The 21,646-nt window shown below is 39.8% G+C and overlaps 1 protein-coding gene across 5 annotated transcripts in view; it reads right to left on the bottom strand.

The window, feature by feature from the left end:
* Positions 1-21,646, bottom strand: part of ADGRL1 (adhesion G protein-coupled receptor L1) — a 141,535-nt gene that overhangs the window by 8,933 nt on the left and 110,956 nt on the right. For 3 of the 5 annotated variants that reach the window (XM_087709723.1, XM_087709726.1, XM_087709725.1), the window contains 18 exons: positions 19,501-20,301; positions 17,088-17,399; positions 16,547-16,650; positions 16,219-16,404; positions 15,080-15,118; positions 13,301-13,484; positions 11,300-11,422; positions 10,921-11,126; positions 10,454-10,624; positions 9,873-10,082; positions 7,863-8,083; positions 7,437-7,503; positions 6,982-7,073; positions 2,809-2,977; positions 1,497-1,625; positions 1,227-1,323; positions 717-845; positions 354-371 (listed from right to left, as the gene is read on the bottom strand). In XM_087709723.1, the coding sequence (XP_087565849.1) occupies positions 354-371; positions 717-845; positions 1,227-1,323; positions 1,497-1,625; positions 2,809-2,977; positions 6,982-7,073; positions 7,437-7,503; positions 7,863-8,083; positions 9,873-10,082; positions 10,454-10,624; positions 10,921-11,126; positions 11,300-11,422; positions 13,301-13,484; positions 15,080-15,118; positions 16,219-16,404; positions 16,547-16,650; positions 17,088-17,399; positions 19,501-20,301 (3,258 nt within the window). Of the gene's footprint in view, positions 1-322; positions 372-716; positions 846-1,226; positions 1,324-1,496; positions 1,626-2,808; positions 2,978-6,981; positions 7,074-7,436; positions 7,504-7,862; positions 8,084-9,872; positions 10,083-10,453; positions 10,625-10,920; positions 11,127-11,299; positions 11,423-13,300; positions 13,485-15,079; positions 15,119-16,218; positions 16,405-16,546; positions 16,651-17,087; positions 17,400-19,500; positions 20,302-21,646 lie in introns of all 5 variants that reach the window. The other 2 variants (XM_087709727.1, XM_087709724.1) reach the window with 2 other exon arrangements.

Here is a 21,646-nt window from a genome sequence, read left to right as displayed (position 1 = left end):
AGCAGGGAAGGAGATACTTTAGGGAGGGAGCCCCAGCCGGATTACTGGGCCCACTGCTTTAACCCAGCATGACTGGGAGAGTGGCTAGGTTGGGTATTTTGGAGCTCCGTGGGTGCCACGTGCTCCATCTGGTGCCCACAGCTAGTACTGCAAAATCCGTGTGGCTTCCCCGCAGATAAAGACATGAAAAAGTAAAGCCCGAAGAGTCCCTCCCAGAGCCAGCACTCCCTGCAGCCAACAGACAGAATGGCACACGCTTGCCCATGCCTGTTGCGCACCCACCCCAGCCTGCCAGTCAAACTAGCAATGAAGGAAACATTACTGCGAAATGGAACTGGAAAGGAGGGACGTACTGGACTCTCGGAAGCTCCCTGGAGGCAGCATCGATTAGGAGAGAAAAAGGGGGGAAAAAGAAAAGAAAAGGGAGTTACCCAGGTGGCCACAGCTATTTGTCGAATATTAGCTATGATCCATAATCTTCGTATCCCACTGGTCAGAGTTTGGTGGAAGAGCATGTGGTTTGCATGGATAAAGTCTCAAATACAACCTCTGCAGAGTTGAAAAGGTTGCTCTCCCACAGTGTGTACAATGCATATCCTGTAGTCCAGATTTGTATGAAGTCCCTTCTATTGACTAGGTACATGGAGGCAGGACCTTTTCCCAACCACAAAGAAGTGAAAAAGAAGGATTCTCCTTCAAGAGGGTGGCTGTCTTACCTGGAGAGTTGAAGACAGGGGGTGAGGCAGGGTTGAAGCCCACAGACTCAGCAATGAGTGTGTTGTAGGGACTGCTCCCGCCCCGTGTCTGCAGCACGGGGTTGGTCAACAGGTGGTTCCCCATTGTCCCTGCAAAGAGAGTGTAGGCACAAGTGTTAGGATTCTGCAGGACAGAAATGTCCGTATCTGGACAAGAAAAAGTTTGTGGGTGGGTGGCAATGAGTTGTAGAACATAAAGAAAGTCTTTGGAGGAATGGACACTACAATATAAGCTAGACTGGAGCTCTATCATTCTCTCATGTGGACATCCGGAGATAGGTAAGAAAGAGAAAGCTACTTCAGAAGAAATTGATGCAGAGTATTAGGTTAGGAGTTAAAGAGGGGGCTTTGCAACTGCCAGCTTAGGGCAGATTGTCTTACTCAGCAGTACCGATTTCCCTCTTTACTTGTACGGGTGCAGGTTCTCATTCTGGTTTAGGACAGGTTCATTGGAAATGATGGACCACTCACCTCGGTTAAGTGTCGGAGTGCTGTTGAGATCACCTGCCATGAAACTGGACTCAGTCTGTTTCCTCACAGTATCATTCCACATTCTCCGGATTCGGCTCTGAAAAGACAACCCCATTCTGGCTTTAAGAGATCTTTATCTGTTTGTTTTCCCCGTTCGTCTTACTTTCCATACCCTTATCTTCTCCAAAATTTTAGTTTGGCTAAATCCTCTAGATTTAACTAAATCATCTGCTCAATAACTGATTTGCACTAATGCCTGCCAGACTTTACCTGTGTTCCAGAGTAGTAGCGGTTGTTGCTGCGGATAGCTGAGGTCTTGAGAGAGCCTAGAGTGGCCCCTGGTTGGCTCCGGAGGCAACAGGATGCATGTCGCAGGCATTTGCTGAACTCCCGATGCACCTAATGCAAAATAGGGGAAAGAGAAAAATGGAAAGGGAGAAAATGCATTGTTCCACTCTGCTTTCAAACAAGTCATTCATTTTACTCTGCTTTAAGAGGGATCCAACTGGCAACACATTACACCTGGAACTTCCTTTGTTGCTGCTTCTGACTTTTTTATTTTACTTACCACATACATACAAGCATTAAGAGAAAGACAGAATACTACTTACACAATATCTTTTGACTGGTGTTGATAAGTATAATTCCCAGTAACACAGGGACTCTTCATACTTTCTGTTGTTTTAGCAACTTATTCTTAGCTTTTCAGAAACAATCTTTACCATCATGCAAAACTAGAGATGCAACATTGACTTAATTGCTTATATAAGGAAAAGTGTATAAACTAAAAAGATGTCTCAATTTGTCAGGAATATTTTTAAAATAAAGAGTAGTAATTACAAAACAACAACAACAACAACCCACCCAATCCAGGTAACAAACACTGTCTGAAAAAGTCAAATATTCTTTTTCTCACAAATCATGATGAGTTGTACATGATTTAATTCATCCAGGTTCAAAACTAGAATTTGTATTCCTATACAAAATCTGTGTCAATCTGATGTCTTAATCAGCTAATTATTAAGACTAGTATCTCTATTATAGTAAGACTCTTGTGTCTGTAACTCTTAACTAAGCAAAATGGTGCAAAACTTTTTTAAACAAGGTATCTCAAATGGGGTAACTTAAGAGAATGCATCCAAAACCCAGGACTCCCGTGAAACTGGAATTTGGCAAATTTTACAAAACATTTTATGACTTAATAAAAAATGTTATAAAACATTTCCGGTGACCAACTTCTGATGTTTGAATGTGCTATACACTTCAACATGGGCTACTACTTTCAAGACATATACATTTCTTAATAGGTCACCTGAATTTCAAATAACTGTTCAAGTACATTAGAAGTTCTTCCATTGTTAAAGACATTGAGGGCTCTGGTAAGGAAATATATCTGAAATGATGAACTAACTGACACGGGTTATCTATGATTGAATAAAATTATTGTATCAGAAAGTTCAATTCAATGCTAGTCATTGCAGATTCAAAGTATCCTACAGCCAAGGCAGCATCAGCTCCACTGGGTTTTCCTCAACTTCCCATTCTAACTCGTGTCATGTTCTTCAATACGAGGACTACCCACCTTTTTCTGCAGTGCACAATGAAAAACAAAGAAGAACATGCCCTGGAAAGCATTGAAGGTAGTGAAGAGGTAGGCCATGACAATAGACTCCTTGTTGATAAAGAGGAGGCCGAAGGCCCAGGTGAGGCCCAGGAGAAAAAGTAGAGTAATGGCTCCAAGTGCCCATGACCTGTGGAAAGAGAGACTAGTAGTAAATTCAAGATGGGAATTGGTTCCCCTCACCTGGAATATTTGCTTATTTAATATTAAATAGATAGGGATGGGAAAGCTTATAACCATTTGTAGACCAACTATGTAAAGGAGAGGATAATTCATCCCCCTCCCCACAAACACACATAAGCATCCAGCCAGGGTGGATTCTATTCTATTATGTTTGATGTTACATTTATTTGATACTTGGAGCATTTTTTTCTTTTTTCTTTGTACACCAATCTTTTTTGTTGTTGTTGTTGTTAGTACTCTGTGTGTGTATGTGTGTGTGTGTGTGTTGTTTTTCTGTTTTGTATTTTACTTTTGTTGATAAAACAAAATAAATATATTAAAAAAAAGATGAGCCTTGGTAACATTGGGGCTTCACTACTCACATCTTCCTCCTACCTTCAGAAAAGGTTCTTCAACTCTGTCCCCAGGGCAAGCTGCCTTTTTAAGGGATGGACTCAATGCTTGAAATGAGATGGAACTATTGAGTAAATGGACCAGAATCTGCTTGTGCTGCGCATTTTATGACAAAAATACACCAAAGTGCTCATTTACACAACAAGCCACAAGGAGAAGAACTGGAAGGACCTTAAGTGAGATTTAAATGACTTATACCCTGAACAACAGCCTGAGACAGTGATTATAAAATCCAAGGTAAGGTAACAATTGCAGGAACACATTACTACTTTCTCCAGGGCCAATTCATATTCCCAAGCCTTAAGGGTCCTGGAAGTACTGTCTCCTTCTCTGCTCTCTAAGAAAAAATTGATTAACTGTTTTTCATAGGTTTTCTCCCAAGGGCGAGTTTAGGAGTGAGGAAAGAGAAAGTGTGTGTGTGACTGAACATTGGGACTTGTTTTTCTGTATATATAATGAAGAGAAGACTTCCTCTGTGATGTTTGCCGATGCCAGAGGGTGAACCAGAAAGAAATGGGTGAGAAGATATGAGACGAGAAAATAAAATAAAAAAACCTCTTCCAGTTCTCTGATTGAGGTTGTGTGTGTCAGATGTTGCTAGTCAAAAAACTGCTTAGTGGGCTCTGTTTTCTTACTCATCCTTATCCAATCATGCTAAGGACTATAAAGCTGCTTCTTTTACTTTTGTCCTCTGCTATTACCCTCTGGTTTTATTCATGTATTACAAATGAAATGGGAGAGGAGGGGAATATTATATCACACTCCCCATTCACAGTTCCCTACATTTAGTTTGGCAGTCATCTTGGCGTTCTTTTTTTCTCCTATCTCTCTCACACACATAGCAACATTTATTTTAATCGCTTGGTGTTTTAAAATATCAAAAGTATTCCAAATTTAACACACACACCTTTTCTGTAATATAACTATGCCCCTGCCTAGCCTTTTGTAAGCTTGGCCTCACACCAGAAAGCCTGAATACCGTAATTAGATATTCAGCTTTGTTTCTGAGCACACATTCGTACATTTACGCTCTTTCTTAAACTTCATTCTACTGGAACTGATACGATTGGAATTAGTGAGAAGAAAGTTCCAGACATTCCGAAATGGAAGATGCTTTATTAGATTGAAGAATTTTCATTAAAACAATGGCTTTTGCTGCTCTCTGATTCCATAAACATGTTTGTTCTCAGTCAAGATTTTTTTTAAAAAATACAGGAAGTTTAATATTCCCCATCATATAGCACCCACTCTATATGGAACTATCCATGTATCCTACAAAAAAAAGAAAGAGCTTCCTCGGATAGAAATTGTATAACAAGTGTGACCTCACTCTTTTATATTCAGAATAGTCTTCATATGATTGTTGTTTTCCCTTATTCTTCCCATTCCCAGTACGTTTTTATTTATATCTGGACCTTTGAGTGCATTCTTTTCAAAAAGGATTTCTTACTAAAATATCCCTGATGCATAGAACTCTGCAGTTGAATTTCTTGTTATTTTCCCTGAAAGGTTTGTTTCCCATTTTTGTATTTTGCAGCAAAGAAAGTCCAAATCATTTTCTTATTCTTTTCTTTGTATAGTGATGCTGATAACAGGCCCAGAATATTGCCACTTAGTGGGAGAGTCTAACATGATTGCTTTTCCGGAGGAGGGGGTGGAGAAGCCTTACATCAGAAGGTCTACTCCTTTGTCACCTGTTATGAATCCAAAGTATCTTCAAAGAAGTGGCTTCCAGTTCTAATTATATATTTATATTATTATTAGCCTCAATCCCAGAATCATACACGGGTTGAATCAACCTTAACTCATTTTGATTCTCAGGTCAACATACTACATGCTCTGCCTCCCGTTTCATATGTGCAGTATACACCTGAAAACCTTCAATAAAAATGCCTTCTCCTTATACACTTTTTAAAAGCACAACATAAGTGCTCGAATTTTCTCACACTGACTTGATATTTGCATCAGCAATCTACTAACATAGTCAACCAGCAGTTCAACCATTGAGAGTATCAATTAGTATTTGGCTTCATATCTCACTATTCTGCTCAGTTGGTAATAAGTGACTGGAGGGTAGAGAAGCACTATGTACTAACTATCTGGTTACCTTAGGCTGGCCATCAGTGTAAGTTTCTGCTCAGGTTATGGATTACTCAAAATGGTTTTCCCCTAGTATCTAATGGATTTGATTTCATGAATTGAATCCACTTGGGGATTTTCCTGTACTGGTTGATCAGTGGAACACAAAAACAGTGGGGACAATATGTAACACTGTCCCACACCTGATTTGATGGGGAGCTGAAATATATAAAACAAAAGACAGCTTTTTGAGAACACCTGGAGTAAATCTTGGGATCAGTCAGGACACCAAAGGTTCAAGCTGATTAAGAACAATATTCCATGGCTGTAAAGACTGCAAATGCTTTTCTATCTCCTCTACCAGGATTACTGGGATGTGTGTGGAATGAGAAGCTGGAAGACTTTATACCTCAATTGATATGGTTGTTTGCAAAGGAAGCCACAGAAGATGCATTTTGATTTGGACTCCGTTGTCAGTGCAGGTATGATGTTGTCTCTTTGGGGGCAAATTTATTCTGTTGTTTAATATTCTCAGCTTGTGGATACTGAAGATCTGAACAGACTGTATGGAAAAATGAGTCTATACCACCCCCACTATATGTCCCTCTGGAATGAGCCAATAAATACTTATGAGACTATTACAAGACTTATTTCTGAGCAAACATAGGTCACAAATATCCTTCTTTCTTCTACAGATATTTTCTCTCTGAATGCTATGCATTTTTCTTCTTTTTATTTTTATGTCCTTTATCTATCCACATTCAGGGGATGTTTGTGTATTATTTGTTGATGTATCATTATATATTTGTTTTGTTATTTGTATACTGTTTTGGGATGATTACATAAGAAATTTGAATGATTGATTTAATAAATAAATAAATAAATAAATATCCATTAAAATTAATTATTTTGCTTTTCTGAATAAAGACAAATATCAGGCATTGTCAATTTGTATGAAATATTTAAAAGCCCTAAACAACATGTTGACAGACTGAGCTAAACTGGAATCCAAAATAGACATGGGCAAGAATAAAAGAAGTGGGCTGCAAAATCATACCAATAGTGAATACATTCTTTGCCATTAAACTAATTGGAAAAACAAAAGAAAAATCAGCAAGAAAAAGAACTGAACTGAACTGTTTTCTGAAAATAATAGTTGTACTCTGCTGATAACAGTATTAAGAAGCAGAAACTATAATATCAAGTCTGACTATAAATCCAAAGTAGAAAACCTCCACCTATTGCTAACTGCTGCGCAGCTTAGAGGGAACATTGGTCCTATTGTCTTGAGAAAGGTCCTACAGTTAAACACAGAGAGGCCTACTTTGTCTGGGCTGGACATGTTTTGTTCCAGTGTACTGGTTGAAAAGTTCCAAGACGCTGTTGTGTTCAGACAATATCAGAATTAAGATATTAAGATACAGAGGCACTTCAAACTACATCAGAAGATCATCAAAAGGAATCCAAAAAGAAACTTACTTGATATTGTCCAGTCGGCTGGAATCAGGCTTGAGGACAGATGTGTTGCGGATCATCTTGTGCAGAGTGATCATGAGGAATACAAGGTTGATCTGGAAGATAATGTACAGGTGGATGAATGAATGAATGAATGAATGAAGGAGTGAGTGAATGTGTGAATGAATGGATGGATGTGTGTGATGGAATTCTTTGTCTTACAGTTCCCCCAGTTAGAAACTTTTCTCTGTCCCGTTCTGAGGTTGGCAATGAATTCCCACTACACTGCAGGGTTGCATGGTTTGGAGTGAGATGTGCATTACGGCACATCTTCTGAGCTTTGGGGATACCTAAGGGGTTGGGAAGTGTTAGAATAAAGACTTTAGTTACTCTCCCCAGGTTTGGTTTGAAGTCTAGCATTATAAGGCTGAGGGGACAATCCCACCTCAATAACTCCAAACAATCCTTCAATGACTCACCCCAATAACAAAAGAAACGGGTCCAATGAAACTCCAGATGAAGTAGTTATCAACTCGAAGCCAACAACTGCCAAAAGTAGAGCAAGACATGTTTAAAGAGAGACCCAAAGAACAGTGGATATCCCACACCTTCACTACTGCATATAGTACTTCGACTGGCACGCAATGACAATTTCACCAAAACCTGCTTTGAAACCTAGATTAACTCCTTGGTCATCCAACTACTTTGGTCTTCTACCATAGCTTTCCTTTTAGTATCCCTTGTCTTATCTCTAAATTCTCACTTCTTCTTTCAATAAAATCTAGTATTTCTACTGCCTCTCAAAGGGAAATGACCCTCTTCCTTAAATTTACACATTGGAACTTTGATTAAAGCCAGAACATCATTCTTGTTCATCTTCCACCAGCTGTGACCCCTCTACTTACGCCTTTTCAGTGCCATAGCTGCGGTAGTCAATGGCGGCAGCAATTCCCACTACCAGGGCAGGAAAACAATAGCCACCCAGGTAGTAGTATTTCCTACGGGAATACTCGCTTTCAAAGACTTCAACCAGCATGAGGTAAAGGTGAATGGCCTCCAGGCACATCCAGGAGAATGCTGCCAGGAAAAAATAGTGTAGCAACCCGGCAAAGATGGGGCAGGCAATCTGGGATTGAGGAGAAAAGAATACCAGTTAGCATGGACTTCTGTGTAACTTGGGGGTGTGTGTGTGTGTGTGTGTGTGTGTGATATAATGATTTATTTAAAGTCCCTAAATATCTCTACTATAAGATAACATGCAATTTGTATGTTGTTAATATTAGAAAAAGAGAAGGCTGTCTTCATCTCTACAAATCTTTCTGTGCCCTAGCTCCTGCTCTTTAAAGACAGTCCAAATGCCAAACTACAGTTCCATTAGCATAGCCATCCTGCATACCGGTGAGCAGTGATGGAACCTCTGTGTAACCATATATGCAAGGCCACACACTGTTTCCATTTGTTTGGTACATTGCCCCCCTGCAATAATATTCTTTCACTCAGTCTCCCTGCTTCCACTGGTCGTCATGTGCCCTGGGACTTCTCTGGGGCCAACGGGATCATCTGCGGCTCTTGCTTGCACAGCAGTGCTAAATTGTATTAAGTGCCTCCTTCCCCAGTCTTAAATATTTCTCCTGTCACTCGTAACACAGATTCTTCTCCCAGTTTTGATCAGTTGAAATGATACTATTACAAATGCTCTTGAATGAAAGAACTATTAGTCTCTTCCTCCCTGTTCCCTCTCTTTGATGACTAATGAGAGCAAGCTACTCAATTTTATCTTTTTGTTTTGTTCTGTTTGTTTATCATTTGGATACATAGCATAGACAGACAAGCAGACTCCCCCCCCCCCCCCACAGGTAATCCTCATAAATGAGCGATAGCACTTAGCAATAGCACTTACAGATATAATGCTTCACAGTGCTTTACATACAGCCCTTTCAGCCTATTGCCCCCAACAATCTGGGCCCTCATTTTACCAACCTCTGAAGGATGGAAGGCTGAGTCAACCTTGACCCTGGTGAGATTCGATCTGCCAAACTGCTGGCAGCCAGTGATCAGCAGAAGTAGCCTGCAGTACTGCACTCTAACCACTGCGCCACCATGGCTCGTGATGCAGTGCTATTCCTGCTATGGCCATCATCATCACCCCCATGCAATCATAATCAATGCCATCATCTTAAGACTAGGCTGCTGCGCTGAGAAGGGGCAGCAGGTAACCTCCCTCCATAATGAGACATTTAGATCTTTAAAGGGAAGAAACTTCACAGAGAAGACAGAATTTTGCTTCCGAGCTAGAGAAACCTCTCACGTCTTATCTTTACATAATTTTTATAGAAACTTTTAAACAGGGCGATAAAAACTAATACAAACTAGTATAAAGGCAGAAAAAAAAGCAAAAGCAAAAAAAGCCAGACCAAGAAAAGAAGAAAGCGTTGAAGAAAATTAGAAGAAAAAAAAAAGATATAAAGTGGCTTTTGATATTCTTCACAGTGGTTATAAATATTTTAACATCTCTCTCTCTAAAGTAATATTGCATTATTCTTTCCTATAATAACTTCTCACTTTTGTGAACTATATCATTCACAAAAGTGAGAAGTTATTATAGATATTTTAAAACATGTTATCTGGAAAAAATTTTACAGTCTCATATTTCCTTCGTAATACAGAGAGATCAATGAGGTCTTCAGTGGATCAGTGGTCTAAGAGACGTAGGCAGGCACATATACACTATTTTCTGAATCCAAAAAGGCTCATCAATGTCACCCTGAATTTGGCAAGCCACATGGAACCTCGTGAGATCCTCATCCTAGCATAGCCTACTCCCTGCCCCTCTAATGTGCCTCGCAGATCCCACTGTGCAGAGGAGCAGTCCAGGGTGGCTTTGTATATAATAGGAAGGGAAAACCATCACATACCTCATACTGCGTCTTGTCAATTCCAATAAGAAATAGGAGCTCAGTCATGAAGAGATTGATGCAGAGGTTCTTGTGGATGGTGTTGCGGTCAGTTTGCAACCCACGGAGGAAACAAAAGGTGGATATGCAAATAGCCAAGCAGACCAGAGAAATCACAATGCCCACCCATGTGATGACAGACAGCAAAAGTTCATTGATGCGGCCCTGATACTGAAAAGAAAAAAGGAAAAAGCCTGGTGTGTGTATGTGTGTGGTTCCCTATCTCCTTAGCAGCATGCTATATTTTATACTGAACTTAGTAATTAGCACGATAGTCTCCACTGTTGGGTACCCTTGGTGTGCTTTGGTCATTTTCCAAATACTGTGAAGCCACTTCATGTTTATTTACATCATAGATTGCCCGTCTTCTTAACATTTTGAAGAGTAACAGCTGCCCTGATTTTACATATGGCCCATACAACAAGATAAAGATTCAGCATGCAGTAAGAGTTAAAAGGATGGCCCTGATGATAGGAAACCATTTTCCTCCCCCTAACAACCTGTCATATTTTCACCCTGCTTCAGGTAAGTGATATCCTTACAATTTCGCGGTGTGCCATGAGGACAGCGAAATTGGTGAGGTGACTGCAAGCACAGGTGGTGTGGGTCTTGTTGGTCTCCATCAGTCGGCAGCCCTGTGTGGACCAGTATCCCATCATGGAACGCTCCGAATAGTTCCAGAAAGAGCAATTGGCATTGAAGTGATTCTTGTCCTATGTAGAAAGAGGAATGGGTCTGGATGTCATCAGCAGAATAAAGATAGGGGAGAAAAGGGCATTCCCTGAATACAGATAGTTCATTATACCAGAAAAATGTATGACTTGGTTAAAAGTGAATTTATACATGCTCAAAACATTAGCGGTGAATCCTTTACAGAGGGTAACTTTGCCACTGTTGTAGTTTAGTATAGAGCTGATTACAAGGCACAAGGACCAAGGTATGGGACTTATTGACATATGCAAAGAAAAGGAAACAGATAGAGTGATCCCAGGAGTCATGCTTATCTCACCTCCAGGTGGGAGAGAGTAAAAATGACGGGGTCCATAAGGAAGACACGACTAGATTCCTTGTTGATGGAGGCAGCGATAACTTGGGAATTGACAACGAGTGAGGGGCTAAGTGGACCAACTTCACTTCCAAGCTTGATTGTGGCATTCTCAGTAGAGAGGAAAAATCCCAAATTATTGTAGAGGATGAAAACAACTTTGACCACCCCTAGGGAACAAAGGGAAAGGAGATCAGGCCTACCACCTGGGATGTAATAGACGGGGTGAATTGTTGCTAGAAAGGGAGGAAAAGACATAATTTCATGATGATGGTCTCCAAAATGTTCTGGGAAGATGTTTATCGAGGTCCTCCCCAAATCTGGAATTCCTTCTCTTGCTCACCATTACGACTGTTTTGCTTGATTGTGTTGGCTGACAGCTGGATCGAGTTTCTGGTAGTATATTCATGTGGGAACACAATATCTGGCACTTGCCCCTCTGTATTTAACACAGAGACCTCCAACACTACAATGGGAGAGAAGAATGGAATAGGTTAACACAAAAATGCAGGTCAAACAATATAAGAAGCTGTATCAAAGGTGCTTTTTCAAGAGGCAACTGGGCTTTCTTTTTCTTCGAAGACATTTTGTTTCTCATTCAAGAGCTTCAATCCAAGATGAGAAGCGAAAAGTCTTCAAAGAAAAATAAGACAGTCCAGTTGTCTCTTGAAAAAGAACTTTGGTACAACTATGGATGACTGAGAATCTCCATAGACATAAAAAGCTGTAGTAATCACCCTTCTTTCATCTGAAAATTTTCATATTTCTGTATAGATACTGAATGTAATCTTCCTGTTTCTTCCTGTTTAGATTATCAGAGTAGAAATGGGGTGACTTGATTTCAACAACTCTTTTGTCATGCTAAGTTTATACTATGAACTTCGAATGCTTGATAATTGTTAAATCACCATCTCTACTTCGATCTCTTAATACTATATTTCTTTATAATCAGTTCTGTTAACAATCATATTGCTACAGTTAAACTCTGTGATAAATGCAAGAATTCAGTATAGGCAACTGTACCAGTTCCCTTATCCTGATCTGTTTTCCAGTCCATTGTGGATTTCATTGTTTTCATTTTGTATCTAAAGAGATTGAGCCATTTTACAGTTTTATTGCTTGCTCTATTGCTCTGAGGTCACTTAATCCAAGAAGCAGTGACACGCCAGAGAAACCTGGCAGGAGACTAGGTTTCTATATTTATTATTCAAGAGCTATGAGTTCAGTCTGGCACCAGACACAAAAGGTATGTTTCTCCAGATTGCCTGGGCAAGATATTAATTTATAGTTATGCAGAATGCTATTGTGAAAAATTTTTTACACACAGGGAAAATGGTCTGCAAAACTGACTGGATTTTCTAATCTTTTGGGTCGAGCTAGCATCACATTATGTGAGATGTTCCATGTAATGAAATGGCTTGGATTATATTGCTAAAAGGTTTGCAAAACCTTAGGAATAGATTGGGACCTCAAGAAGAGATAACCACTGCCTGGGATACAGGAATGTAACACCACCACCCCGCCCCATTTTCAATTGGGCAGAATATGCCCAAGGGAACTGAATGGGAAAGTTCGAAGCTCTACCTCTCCTAACTCTACTCTTCTCTTCTTTCCCTTCTCTGGTTTAATACCCTCTTCTTTTCTACTTGCTTTAACACCATCAGTTGCATTTGTACTTTCTGCCTAAGGATTTTAATGTGCCATCTAATATGTAACCATGTTTGAGATGATTCTGCAACTGATGATTGGAATGAGTTTTATGATGAAAAGATACTTAATAAGTGAGATAATGGCAACATGCTATCATCCCACCAAGGGATGTGCCAAGCAGACCCAGTCTTGTGCCTGATCAGCAAAAACCTTTCTCTTGTTTTTACCCCACAGACCTATTTGCAGCAGGCTCATGAAGTAAGGAAGGGGAGAGTGCTACAGATACCCTTTCCTTGTATGTAATGAAGAATCAATGAAAGTAGTGCTGCTTCCATGTAAGAAACCTGCTTCTCCAATGTGTCATGCAATGGAAATACAGATCGCTTTTCTATGGGTGCAATGGAGAAATAAGGACACTGCCGGGAGGTATAAATCAAGATCCTTTAAAAAGTAAAATGGCACCTTCCTCTTTCTTTTGACAGCCTGCATTTGATAAAGGCTCCCACCTCCCTAGGTTTACAGAGCACAGGCACTGTGTTCAATAATGTTCAGTATTACACATTCTGAGAAAAGAATGGCTGGCTGGCTTAGAATTGCCGCAGAGAGGCACAAGTCTGCTGCACCCACACACTCTGTGAAGTTCCCTCCCTCCCTCTTGACTTCTTCAAGATAAAGCATACAGGCTGGTGCTTACCAACGTTATTCTTAGCAGTAACAAAACGGGCTGGTTCTTTGACGTTGTCAGCCAGAAGGAAAGCTCCCTCTTCTAGGATATCAAGCAGCATGGTGGCAGTGTGCACCTGCTCTGTTGCATTCATGTCCTTCCATGATTCCAGGGCCTCTGGACGCAGGAGGTTGTCCACTGTCTCCACCACAGCCTAGAATGATATTGAGTTTTGAGGAAATGGATCTCATACTCCATTCCCTCCCAGCAGTTCTGCTCTTGCACTTTCCTTTTCTCTTCTTTGCCATTGAGCAAAGGTGGCTATAGATCCATGCTTCATGCTACTGCTTACATTTAACAGGCAAAAGTCATACGTATTATTAATCTTTATCCATGATACCCTGGATAACCCTCAAAACCCAGAGATTGTTATTTTGCTAATGTCAGTTAGGTGCACCTCCTGAGTAGAATGGGGCCAATTCAAAGATGTTACCATTTATGGAAGAGCTGTAGTAACTGTGTTATTCTCCCCCTGCCCCATTTTCTTACCTAACTTCTGCTTATTCTCATTGGATCAAAATTCTTGTAGGGGTGGAAGGAGATTTTCAATTTCTGAAATGCTAACTCGGCATTAAAGGCGTAGTATTTTCCAAACAATCCACAACTGGAAAACGCAATTCTTCATCTCAGGAATTACAGGCATTGCTCATCATTACTTTGAGTATTATAAAGTGGGCAAGTCAGTTCTACAAGCAACTACAAGATATAGCTACTTTGCTTGCAGGGTGAGAAGTAGCATAACTCCCATATTTAAATATTCATATAATTTATCACAGTTTTTGAAAAGTTGTTTCTCCTTTATTTTTAAATGACTTTTCCCCCTCAGCATGTATCCTCCAGATTTTTTGGAAGTTCAATCACCATAGTGAACATCTTTTCTGGTGGATATCCCCTCCCCTGTGTATTTTATTTAGTCTAGGGATTGAAGTTCAACACAATGGGATGGTTGCCAAGCTAAAAAGGTTGACTTAGAGCCTCTTTTGTGTCATTCAATTAAAGAGCATGCATTTGTGATCCTAGTTCCAAATAAATGAACTGCATCTTTTATTTATTAATTTTAAAAAGCCCCACATAACTTTATATTATATTAAATCAGCCGCACTGGCACAGAATGAAATGTAGTGTTTAAGTAGTACTACTAGCTGTAGTAGTTGAGAGATTACTTGCATGGTTATTTGTGTTCTGGACAACTACAAATAGCTCCCCAAATAAAATTAAAATGATATATGTTTGATGGACGCTTTCTATGTATTGTTTCCAGGGTAAAGATTTTTTGGCTATCTCATGTGAGATGTTTTGTGGATATCCATATCAGTTGTATATCCAGAACAAGTTAATGTTATAGAAAGGACTTTTCCTGTGTTCCACCTGTAATTCAGATAACATTGGGCAAGACCAAAGAAAAAAATATTTTTGGTAGCAAAGCATGTCCTTCCCCAAAAGATTCTCTTGTCCGTTCCCTCATAATTTCCACAGGTTGCTGAACAATTTCCGATATACTACTAGAAAGTTATACAATATAATATGACTATATCAGGTATGGGATAAAAATATTTTAATAAACATAAACAAGCAACTTTTTAGTGCTGCTCTAAATTTAGGGTGCTTCTAAATGAAACAATTTCTTTGAGATAGAAACATGCAGATCTCAGAGAAATGTCAGTATCTCTCTGAGACCCACAGATGTTTGACAGGTTACTTCTTGCCCACAGCTATTCCTACCCAAATTTAGAACATTGATGTCCTCACCTTGATATAGTCTTTGCAGGTCCTTTCTCTCTTATGCATCTGCAGAGTACAGCATACAAGCCCAGAGTCAATGACGGTCCATATATCAAAACAAGGAGAAAATAATTAGAAATCTCCAAAGGCCTCTCTCTAGTCTACCCGAATACCGTGTTTTCCCAAAAATAAGGCAGGGTCTTATTTTCTTTTGACCCCCGAAACAAGTGCTTGGCCTTATTTTCGGGGAAATCTTATTATTTTTGAGGTGCAGGAGGCAGTTGAGTGTGGCCACCTCATGGCTGCTGCTGTGTTACAATATTTTTGGGGAGGGCTTGTTTTCAGGGGAGACCTTATTTGAGCACATGCACTCAAAAGCCCCATTGGGTTTATCATCCGGAGAGGTTTTATTTTCAGGGAAACATGGTACGTTTTATCTATGGGTTTCATTAACATTGTTTGTTCCATACATAAAGTCTCCAGTTAGGCAGAATAAAAAAGAAATATCCTAAATGACAATGTGAATTTTAATTTACTGGTTGTTTGTTATTTAAAGAGACAGGTTATATTTGACAACTGTATCCACTGTTTACCTTTTTTATTTCCTTACACTGTACATTTGATCAAATTCTTAAGTTTTTGATTTATGTTTTCAGGTCCGAATTCAAAATTATCACCAGAATTGTCAGTTTGTAATCCTAGACACTTACATAGGATTAACTCAATAACACATTATCTATTCTTTGAATGCATTCACATGATCGATCAGTATTTAAACATTCTGCATTGTTATCACCAGAGCTAATATAGAATCCTATAGGAAAACCAATAAACATGACCAGAGTTTCTATGTAGCAACAGCATCTGGTAGACTGTACCACAAAATTAGCCAGAAAAATTAAAGGTATTTCTTCATAACTATTCTCATATCAAGGTTAATAATCAGGAGGCATGGAAAATTTATTGTTATTTATTGTAAGACAAAAAGGGGAAAAAACATGCAGATGTTTAACATATATTTTTCCAACCACTGGATCTTTAAAAGGTTTATGCCAAATTATTTGTTTCAATGACTATTCTGTTTCAACAGTCCAGGAAAGTGAAATATAGGGTTAGGACACACAACCTACTGAGAACATTCTCCCAGTTAACATATCACCATGCACCTTGTTGTAGTTTTTGCCAGCTGACTCCCTCTCTATTGGACGCAGTGCCTGCAGTTGAGCATCCAAGATATCTAAGAGCTGCTCCATTAATTTGACAGAGGAACTAACATCTCCAGCGTAGATGGCACCATGCGTATGTCGGGCAAGCTCAGTAGCAATATTGGCTGCGTTCTCTCCACTCTTGATCTGTCAAGAGGAAAGAAACATAGACTACCTCAATCCAGCAGAAGAGTTATGCAGGCGTGAAGAAGCCTGATACCCATTGTGAAGATGAACTGTCTGATGAATAACTAGAGGGCGGGAGGAATTTCTGGGAAGAAAATGATACCTTTTGGGCCACCTGGTTGACCCAGGGGCTCGTGCAGTTGCTGAGATCAGGCCCGCGTGGGTTCCAAATACCAAGAGTAGCAAGGCATTGGAAAGAAGCAATACCTGTGGGTAGGACAGCAAGAAAGACTTGTTAATCAATATCAGTTGTGGCTTCAGCCTCTCATTCTCACTACAAAGCAACCCACTATTAAAGGCCTCTGAAGAAGCATTAAGTTTGTCCAGAGCTGACTTCCCAAGTAGATTCTTCCCTTGCCCTTAATTACAATACAAATAAGCTCCATGAAGACTGAAATCAGGTAGTTGCCATAGAAAGGCATGTTAAGAAACAGGAATAAGGCCAGCAGATTTCATTCCAATACAAGTTTTTGCTACCTCCAGGATAGCACTATAACTTGTAGGGCTAATGAAAGAACTGCCACACACTGCCTGGACCCCGGCTTCTTTCATTTGGATCTGGTAAGCATCCCAAGGAATGCCTTGCAATAAAGACCAGAACATTTTGCCTAAGGCTAACCCTGATGAAAGCTGCTTATTTTTACCTCTCGTGCCCTTAGGGCAAGGCCTTTCCACCAGCATGCCTTGTTGTGTGGCTGGCCACTGGACACGCCTCACCTCCTTTGCTTCACAGAAGAGCTCTGGAAAGATGTGCTGGTTGTTTGCTGGTGGACGGCGGGTACTGGGCATTATGGCAGTGACTGTGTGCAGTTCTGTACCCTTCTGATTTATGGCACCTATAGGGTGAGTTGTAAGGGGTGGCTGCCGAGTAGTTGTAACAGCAGGCGATATTGTGCTGGTGACAGTGGTTGGGCGAATAGTGGTTGTCGTGCTGAGTGGTGTTGAGGTAACTGGCCCTGTGGACAGAAAGACAGTTGAGGGCAAGCAATCCTCCCCACAAACAAAATATTCCTCCCTTCCCTTTCAGGTCTTCAGTTATAAAATTTTAATTTTTAGAAATGCCTATGCTATTTCAATTCCACTTTCGTTGATGTTGCTTTGCATTGATCCAATCTTATGGTACCTCTTGATTTGCAGAGGATCCCTAAAATCTTCAGCTGAGTCTTTTCTAGCCCTGTATTGCTATTTCAGATCCTTTACCTTGAAAATATCAGGGGCTGTCCTTAAAACCTCGTAAATGTAAAACATACCTTCCCTCGCTGCGTTCTCACCACAGTATTATTTATTCTAGCCAGAAAATTTCATTGCATGGAATCATCATTTAATCACGATCATATTTGTAACAAAAGATGCAGTTCTCCAGGTTATAGAGTCCCAGATTTTCTTTAGTATCACAAATTCTAGTTGCCATGGTTGCAAACATATTTTTTTTTAAAAAAGGGGAGATGGTGATTACTAAATGTTCAAATGCAGAATATTCTGAAAAGGAGCTAATGATACCAAAAGAATTATATGTATTCTTTCCTCCTCTCTATTGATTCCAGCCCAAATTTTTTGACCCTTGTTTTACTGCTGAACAAATATTCCATGAGGCTCAGTATACAGTATATTCCTTTATATATCAGTGTGTCTGGATCTTTCCTGTGTAGATTATATAATTTGCAAAAATTCATCAAATTTCCAAGTTATATTACTTGTTTATTTCAGTATATCTAAAATGGTTAATCTGGATTATCTTCCTCGTATCTCCTTAGCCCATATACCATTTATGACATCTTCTGTCAGACCTTTCTTGGGAATATGAAAATACAAGCCATGTTTTCACACTGAAATCATTTTTAATTTTAAAATATAGAAAACTGTAGCATTAAGTGCTAATTTAAGTAAAGGTAAGCTTCATTCTGTCCCATCCCTTCTAAAAAATATGCATGTGACTCCTACAGATACAACTGATCCGTTATTCTCACTCGGGCTAAATCCCATTCATCCAGCCACAGCATGGGGATATTAACTGTGCAAATGCTCAGTTTCAAATGCCATTCAGACAGAAGCTGTGCCACTGGGATGAATGGAGAATGTATGAAAAAAACAAATTAGTGATATATTGGGATAAATAGATCTTAATCTGGCCCTATACCAGAGCATGACAAAGTAGACTGAATTTTTCTCCTTCTGCCCAGCTTTAAGGAATTATTTTTTGTAGCCTCTAGGCTTCTGCCAAATACTGAACATCAGACAATCCATCTCTCAATTTAAACTCCATGTGATGTTAACTGTCAGAACTTCAGGCACATGCTGACTCTGTTGGGGCCACAGTGAGTTTGAATTGAGGTGAATAAACTTTCTAATACTTACTATTTGACTGAAGCCTGAAGAACTGCTTGCAGCAAGTAGCAAAATTAAAGGTATTTTAGATGTCAGTGCAAAAATTTAAGCCTTTCTTTTTAAGGTGATATTGCCTATACATGCTCGAAAATTTCTTGAAATATGATTATTGTCCTTCATATCAAATAGCAGGAGCTGAGTTGCCTGAAAAACCTGCAATCGCTTGTAGGATATGCAAAATATATGTTTGTTTTATCTAATTTAGCTCAAGTCAAGAGATAGCTGTCAAAAGATATTTAGCTCAAGTCAAAAGGTAACAATCCTAATCCATATGCAATGGAGGACTGTTGATATATGAGATTTAGTGTAAAAAGTCTTATGTAACCTGATGCTCTCCAGATGTGTTAGCCAACAAATCCCAAAATTTTCAGCCAAAATGCACATAGTAATTCTAGTGGTCCAATCCAGCTGGAGGGCACCAACTTAAAGAAAGTTGGTATAAAATACATATTAAAGAATCTAATTTTAAAAAGTTAATTGCATACGGTTTATGTGCCAAATTGTACAATGAAGGAAGTCACATCTCTGCAAGTGGACTCGTTATTTTTTCCCCTAAATATTTTTTATCCATACTGTAAAAATTAGAACAAAAATCAAGCATTCATAATTTCCAAACATTGATCGCTCCTTTTTCTTCCCCACCCAAACTTTTATCTTAGGATGATAGCTCACCAGTGCTAGGATCAGGTGGACCAAATTCAAGAGAGTAACGCAGAACAAAATAATTATTCCATACATAGAGCTGATTATCACGGGGGTTATAGTCAATGGAAGAGATGAACTGGTAAGGATTAGGAAAGGTCAGAGAGATCGGTTCTTCACGATTCATGTTAGTATTGAAGGCATAGTCAACACGGTTCCCTGCGGCCTCACTGTCATCATCCACATAGACTGTCCGTACCACATAGAGGACTCCACACACCATGAAAGCATTGGATGCCGAGCGTTTGTCATAGCCAGTTTCCCATGTGCCTTCAAAACGTAGAGTATAAGGATTGAGCTGGCTTACCACTAACCGTCCATTGTTGCTTTCAGTGGCATAAATGACCCATAGCCCGTTTTCATCAACAGCCAAGTCAATGTCAGTCTTGCCACCCCAGCGGTAGGGTGAAGTGTCATGATAGTTGGCTGTATTGATAACTGTTTCTCCACTTTTAATCCGTGTCCGCAGATCATACTTGATAATGTTGCGTGTCCGCTCTTTATTGTAGAAGACTGCTCCATCGTATACCACAAAGCCGGTGCCATCGACTCTGTTGGGTAAGCGATATGTGGTGGTATGTCGGGCACTTACATAGTCTTCCCATGAGGCATACTCTGTCAGGGTGTCTGTCCTGTATGGGATCCAAGGCATGACATATATTCGGTCTCCAGCTTGAAGAGGATCCTTGCACCAAGCTCCAGACTGGTGCTCTGATTCATGAGCCGAGGTAGGTTCCAGGATCTTGTGCAGCGTCCCTGGGCAAACGAATACTAGGGAGGGGATGTAAGGGAGGAAAGGATGTTTGGGTAAAAGGGGAAGGGTGAAAATTCAGAAAGAATGTGACAGAACAAAGAAAAAAGAAAGAGAGAGAAAGAAAGAGAGAGAGAGAGAGAGAGAGGATAAATTTGTAAAAGGTTGTTGGCAGGAGAAGTGAAATCCGCGCTGAGTTTTCAGAGCAGCTGCAATCATGACACTTTTATCTGTTATTGAGCTGAGATGGCTCAGTGATGTTAAATAATGGGAGGGATGGGTGGGGAGCATCAGAGGAAATCAACACTTTGTCCAGATCAAATTAAAATGGGAATATAAGGATTCCAAACCATCCTCCCTCACTTTGCTGTACTTTGAAATTTAGCAGGGAATGTCAAATTGTTTCCCTGCCAAGTTCTAAGTAATATCATTTGGATAAGTCAGAACTATGAACAGGAGTACTGTTGAACTTACAGCTACAACCCCTATTCCCTGACCATATGCTTTACTCATTCTATGGAGGTCAGAAGAGTTAAAAGCTCTGGAAAAGCAATTACAATGAGCTAGACCTCACAAATCTTCTCCACCGGAGATAGCTAGGGGATACATCTAATGGCATGGAAGTTAAAGCTTCCACATCACATCTTTGAAATTAAGTATGGAATTACAGCACTGTCTATCCTAAGGAATGCATTGAGTAGGGTCGTTGGGTTTATAGGACTGATGGACTGGTGGGTATCTCTAGAGGAAGGACACCTTTTTTTTTTACTTTATTGGAAACTTATAACATATTGGTTCCATTAAATCTTGAAATACACTGATCAAAAGATTATATATAGCACTCATAAAAGGAATTTGCTTGACCAACTCCATTGACCAAGATTAATCTACGCCAGTCATCATGCCGCAACCTAAAGCCCAGTTTTACATTGGCATAACCATCAATAATAATGAGGCAGAAAGAAACTGGACCCATTTCTGCATCTACAAAGGCAATTATTAGTGGTCTTTCTTTTCCTTGGGGTTGCAGTATAATTAGCTAGAATATCAGAGCTGCAAGTTAGCTCAGTGCAGTTCCTAAAACAGAAAGTAATCATGCATTTAGAAGCAGAAATTAGGAGCCCAGGTTTCAAACTTCCATTGCTTCAGACTCTTTTATCTCACGCCCTCCGAGAAATGTTCTTCTACATCTTATCACTGTCTTCCAAACAGTTCTGAGGAAATGCCTTCTAATGGAAAAAGAATGAGGGCCTGCCAGCCTGAAATATTCTACCATTATTAAACATTATTGAATGGGCAATGGGAAAAGAAAAACAAGCACAAAATAATCCAAAGCTTGGCTGCTTAGAAGCCCACTGAATATAA

The sequence above is a fragment of the Thamnophis sirtalis genome, unplaced genomic scaffold (assembly GCF_051295495.1).
Source record: "Thamnophis sirtalis isolate CommonGarterSnake01/CBP01778 unplaced genomic scaffold, rThaSir2_p1.2 scaffold_3, whole genome shotgun sequence".
Lineage (NCBI taxonomy): Eukaryota > Metazoa > Chordata > Lepidosauria > Squamata > Natricidae > Thamnophis > Thamnophis sirtalis.
Note: the sequence above shows the minus strand (reverse complement) of the source record. Positions and strands in the feature narration are given on the sequence as shown.